A 6,071-nucleotide genomic window follows, 5' to 3' on the forward strand; every position below is an offset into this window, starting at 1 on the left:
CTGGAGTTGTGACAGACAGGCATAAAAGTTTTGTTAATTCAGCTGTGTTTAGTCAACTGTGTTGAGACCAGTTAGAGAGCTCAGGGACCGTCTACAAACTACAACACAGAAAAGAGATACAACTAAAATAAGGAGGCTATCAATTTGATGATTAAATAAGGTAGTGTCTCCAAACTTACCTCAATTATAATGTCTCTCCTGTTAGTTTGCTAGTTGTATTAAGGCACTTAGTTTATAAAAAAAAAAGCATATGCTTATTTTTAAAAATATGTTTTATCTCTTTTTGGGGTTTTAGTTTAGACGGTCCCTAAACTCTCCTTGCAGTATCAACACAGGAACTACACAGAGCTGAATAAATACAATTTTCATGCATTTCTTTCACATCTACTGCAGTCAGATTCACCCAGTAGGAATCACTTCACATGGGTGGGCACTTTCAGTGACATTTAGAGGCTGACAACACATTTATAACTTGCCCTGTTTAAGCCTGTTTGGAAGCAAATACTAGCAGGAGGATAACTCGGTGTAGGCAGCACCGATTGGTTTTGTTTATCTCTACTGACAGATCTCCACATTTAGAAACAAAGCTGCGTATTGCAATCAACCGGAGTTCTCCTTTAAGTAGAAAGCCAACTGTCTGTTTCAACACAGAAATCTAGCACAAAAATACCTTGAAACTGAAAACATTACAACATTATTAATTAGTGCCCGTTTTTTTTCAGCTTAAGTAGAAAGCCAACCAACCTAGCTGTAACTGTGTAGACAAGTATCTGTTTAAACACATACATCTAAACAAACAGTTTTGGTATGCAAGCCAAAAGATAATTTTTAGAACATTTCTGACCTTCAAAAAAAGAACATGTTAAAATCTTTACTCTAACTCATTTCTCAAGGCTTGTAACTTAGGTTTGAGCTGCTTTCTTCCATCATCAAGGTTTAGGTGGACAACCTGGATGAACTCAAAGAAGCCACTTAGCTTCTCAGGATAGCTCAAATGAAGGGCATAGATCAGTCCAAACAAAATCACCAGTGAATCAGTCCAAGATCTGTGAGACATTACAACCTGATCCTCAAGGACAATTGAAACATGGTGAGTTTCAAAGGGAACTCCAGCAGGCACCTCCTCTTCATTCACCACTGCCACCAGAGCCACTGCTCCATCCTGGATTGCCTCCAACTCATCCTGGAAAGGGAATACATGTTCAGGATGTGGGAGTGTAATTGTACAACTCATTAAGCTTACAAAAAGTATAATGATGTACTAATATCAAACTGAGACTACAAGATTATTTAAGTGGATTCATACCAACAATTTACCTGCCCATATAAATCAATGGAGAGCTCTACTTTGCGTCTTCTTGTTCCCAATAGAATATCTGATAAAGTGATCAGTTTACAGATAAGGTTTCCTCTTTTCAACTGCTTCAAGACATAATCAGAGCACCTGAACCTGAGCATTTGAAACCCATTGATCTGGACCTAATGTAGAAGTTTTAGTTTAGAAAGGCACGAACAAAACACAAAGAGATGAGTAGGAGGTCTATGGTGTTCAGTTATTTTATACACCATCAACTTCTGTTACAAATTTGGGAGTATAGTGTGTTAAATGTGTCTAAGTGCCTGTTGAGACTAGATTTTTAAGCACAATTTTAACATTTGTTTTATCTGAATACCACTAAAGTTTTTTTTTTTTTTTTTAAATCTTGATCAACTTTTATACAAGACTCACGTGGTTGTACCATATGTATATAACTGAATTATAAAATTTAGAAGTAGTATATTTCTGCGTGACTATAAATTATAGTGTTGATGAACAACTCGGGCCAGCCTTAATAAAAATAAAATAGAAATCCATTTAATTAATTATTTTGTCCCATCTCATTCTTACTGTTTACTTAAGACTACTTCAGAATAAAGACATGCAGCATTTAATTAAGTTTAAGACCCTAGCATCCTTTTAACGCTCTGCCGCACTACACAGAAAAACTTAAGTAATGTGGAAAATTGCTCTAAAACGCAGCCAACAGGTACACAACGCAGCAAAAGGCAGTTCCTAATTTTTATGTTCAGTGATTTCTCTTTGCAAAATAGATGAGGTATTGAGCTATGAAAACAGGAAAAGGAGAATACAAAAATACCTTGCAAGTTCTGAAGACCTCGGATGAATCCTCCTTTAAGTACAGCGGAAGGCCGGCCAGGGCTGCTGTTTGAGCTGCAGGGATGTTGCTGTTGTCCTGTGGCACAAAAAGACAAAGAATGCATGTTTGGTTCTGCCGTTCTGTTCACATTCAACATCAATGTTATGCATTCATGCTATAAAAATGTTTTTACCTGTTCGTCATATGCCATCAAAACTTCCTCCATCTTCTCGCCAAAACCTCCAGTCTTCCTCTTTTTGTAGCTTCAACAGCTGAGGTGTGTACTTGTCAAGTGCAACAAAGAAGGAATACGGTAGATTTTGATTGGTGATCCTGTGGAATTCACTGTAGAGCTGCATAGAAAAAAAACAATTTTTTTAAAAACAAAAAATCAAATTGCATCATTCATTAACTTTAAGCCACATAAGACTGTAAGGGGAAAAAAAAACTTTGGACAAACCACATTAACACTAATCATCTTTGATCTCTTTATCCAGATCAAACAGTGCTGCAATCAGAACTTTGACAATATGTGTCTTGTCAACTTTTATTTCACTTGGGCTTCACAAAAGAGTGCAGGCCATCTGTCTTTCAGTTCAGCAATGGGAGGAGCTGAATTTACAATTTCTTCACGCCTGAGTGCAAAGGTGCGCTGCATATGTTGATGGATCATAATCATGTCTCTATCAATCACCGTCTTCTTGAACTGCTCCACCATCTCAAGCCTCTGGTTCTCCAGTGTGTCCTTAGTTTCTCGTTGGGGATAACTGGGCAGGAAGTTTATTTCTCCTCTTCTGGGTCTTTTGATGTTGGCCCTGGATGCTCCACCTTCTGGATAGGTCCTGCTGCGCTTTCCTGCATTCACAGCCACATCCTTAATGCCTGCCCTGCTCAGTTTGGTCCTGTAGTTGCCCATCTTGAAACGCAGGCTGTTCTTCCAACCCTCATACCCTGTTTTGGAACCTTTTTCTTTTAGACAGGGATGTTTGCTCACCAAAGCCTCTGCAGCCATGACAATATTTTTAGTACTAGGATAAGCTTTATGCTTATATATTTCAGCAGCCATTCCTTCCAGTATGTTGTGTTTTTGATCCCTAGTCTATAATTAATTCAAGTCAATTTTATTTATAGTATCAATTCATAACAACAGTTATCTCAAGACACTTTACAGATAGAGTAGGTCTAGACCACACTCCAGAATCCACAAGGACCCAGCAGTTCTAGTAGTTTCCTCCAGAGCAAGCAACAGTGCGACAGTGGCGAGGAAAAACTTCCTTTTAGGCAGAAACTTCGGACAGACCCAGGCTCTTGGTAGGCGGTGTCTGACGGGCCAGTTGAGGTTAGTGGAAATAAAAAAAATAGAAAAAATAGTAGTTTGTAGCAGTTCTTTGTTGTAGTTCATGGCATAGCAGGACGCTGTGCGGCATTACAAGGCACAACAGGATGTAGCTGGGCACCGTTAGGTTATCCAAAGTGTACTCACAGAGACAATTAACCACCACATTGCATTGCACATTGTATTAACCTTTGTGGTGACACATGGGTCATAGTATAAAATAGACATTACCTTTAATGGTGTTGTTCAGTGTGTCCATTAATGTGATCACTAGTGTTAAGTGAAGGTCCAGACAGATCTTTAGCCTCCCTCAGGTCTCTGAGAAGAAGGCTGGGGATGTGCTGCTTTCTTACTAGAACACAGGAATGAAATGCTTAGTCTTGAGAAGTAGCTTGCTTGTAACCCTGTAGGCAAAACAGTGGCATTTGGTCAGTTAGCTGACATGCAGATTTCACCGTATGGCCCTTGCTTTTATGATCTGTTAGCTCATATAACCGCAAATACTCAACATACCAGGCCTCAGTCTTTCAGTAGAAAGAAAATGTCATTTCTGATAAGTAATATGTCACTATCCTTGGAAACATTCGAGACATTTTGCACTACAATTGCCACATCAAAGTCTGAAGCATGTTGGTGTTCTGTGCATTGTATGTTGAGTAATCATTAGTTTGAAACTCACAGGCCCTAAATCGACATGGCACTGTTTCTTTTTGTCTTAGATAACCCCTTAAATTAACCAACATGTCCCTCTCAACAAATGGCTGCTTAAAATCACCCACAGGGCAATAAAATGCCAGATTTAGTCAAATCACATTTGTCTGTTACTCATGACAAATGTACCTTCAATGAGTTATAAGTGCTAAAAGTACACATGCAGTTGTTACACAGGTATGGTAAAGGGGAAATTGTGGAATACTGGCCATCTTAAAGTCTGTAATGTCTCAATAACTATTTTTAAGCCACTAGAAAAAAAAACACAATAAACATTTCCACATGATTTGTACCAGTCAAAAAAAATACAACAGTAAGTTTGTCAAAGTGTAGGGAGTAGCCTCTTCAGACAGACCTGCAGACTTGTTCCACCTGCAGTCCTCCCTCTCTGAGCAGCAGCGGCACTGCCGGGACTCTCGCAACAGCCAATCCGTACGGATCCAGAGCGTCGCACTGGCTGCCTCTAAGATACATAGTAATATGTCTTATTTCCCTGTAAACCGCTGTAGATCGCACATACTGCACTTAAGAGTAATAGGGTGTAAGTGTGTTAACTGTATTTCCCCAACAATGTTCGGAGAGTGGAGAACGTGACTGCAAGCGCCAAATGGAGTCCAGTCTGAGCCCAGTCTAAACCAACGTTACCTACAATCTAACATTTTTCATGCAGTCACTTCAGCTAAGCACATGATGTTAAACCGTTAGCTAGGTTATTTCCTTGTGCAATTTTAAATAATGTAACAACATTTTAGATAACCTTAACTTACTTAACGTTACTTTGCTAACCGAAAGAAAAAAAGGCAGGGCATATTAGTTAGCGAGCCAACATAGTTTGCTAACGTTAACATAACACTTTCACAAATTAAAATTAATGTTACTTAGCCAACTTAACGTCGAATCGACGAACGAGTTTAAAAGCGACATCCAACCAACAGTTTTTCAAGTTAAAGTTTTTTTTGACCCACTAACGCTAGCTAGCTAAAGCAGTAACTGGTGCAAGCTAGCACACTCCTGCACAACTCAGCAAGTTAGCTAACTTAGTAACGTCACAATTCAAACAGCATGACAAACAGTTTGCAAACCAGAAAGATTAATAAAATAACATAACCTTACCTCGCGTGGAAGAAATTGGTGTAACGATGTCCTGCAGCAAATAAATTAAGTCAGCAGCAAGAAACACACAGCAGCAGTGCAGGTGGTTGGTCCGAGCGTCGCCGTTATTCCAGTGCCGTGTGCAAACAGGGGACCCTGTCACGTCTTCTCTGTTCAGCGCGCTGCTGGACCTTACTGGCGCCTTGGCGCGGTGCGTTCAAAGCACCTACCGTGAATATTAAAATATACAGTCTATGGTTCAAAGCATAGACTGTTAATGTACATATACAGTCTATGGTTCAAAGCATAGACCGTTAATATTAAAACAGTCTATGGTTCAAAGCATAGACTGTTAATATACATATACAGTCTACGGTTCAAAGACAACTTCTTCTTTTGCATGTTTTGGCAACCAGCTTTTTGGTGCCTTAACGCAACCATTTGGACTGGAGTGTGGATCAAGAGGTCAACATACACTTTATTAAATTCTTTTTAATAGTTAGTTATCTTCAAAAAAGAAAACATAAAAACAAAAGCAAATTTTAACAGATCCTCTTTGCAGTATAACATGTAAAGTTGTGACATCAATCTTTGTCTTGCTTGATGGTATTTAGGATAATACATAATTACATGCTCTATGGTTTCTTGACTATTGTAATATTCACATTCCATTCAACATGCTTTTTCAATATTAATAATGTTCTATTTAATCCTGTATGTTCTATCCTTATTCTGGACACCACGTTTTTTTCTTTCATACTTCTGTATGTATTCCTTTTCCTTAAATACTATAC

General features: G+C 38.7%; 1 protein-coding gene across 1 annotated transcript; it reads right to left on the reverse strand.

The window, feature by feature from the left end:
- Positions 1-2,338: 2,338 nt before the first annotated feature.
- LOC116683482 (uncharacterized) lies at positions 2,339-3,231 on the reverse strand. Its single transcript, XM_032509887.1, has 2 exons — positions 2,695-3,231; positions 2,339-2,491 (listed from the first exon to the last, which is right to left on the reverse strand). The coding sequence occupies exons 1-2, from the start codon at positions 3,202-3,204 to the stop codon at positions 2,339-2,341; spliced, it is 663 nt and encodes a 220-aa protein (XP_032365778.1). The 5' UTR covers positions 3,205-3,231.
- Between the last annotated feature and the right edge of the window lie 2,840 nt (positions 3,232-6,071).

The sequence above is a fragment of the Etheostoma spectabile genome, unplaced genomic scaffold, assembly GCF_008692095.1.
Source record: "Etheostoma spectabile isolate EspeVRDwgs_2016 unplaced genomic scaffold, UIUC_Espe_1.0 scaffold00019009, whole genome shotgun sequence".
NCBI lineage: Eukaryota > Metazoa > Chordata > Actinopteri > Perciformes > Percidae > Etheostoma > Etheostoma spectabile.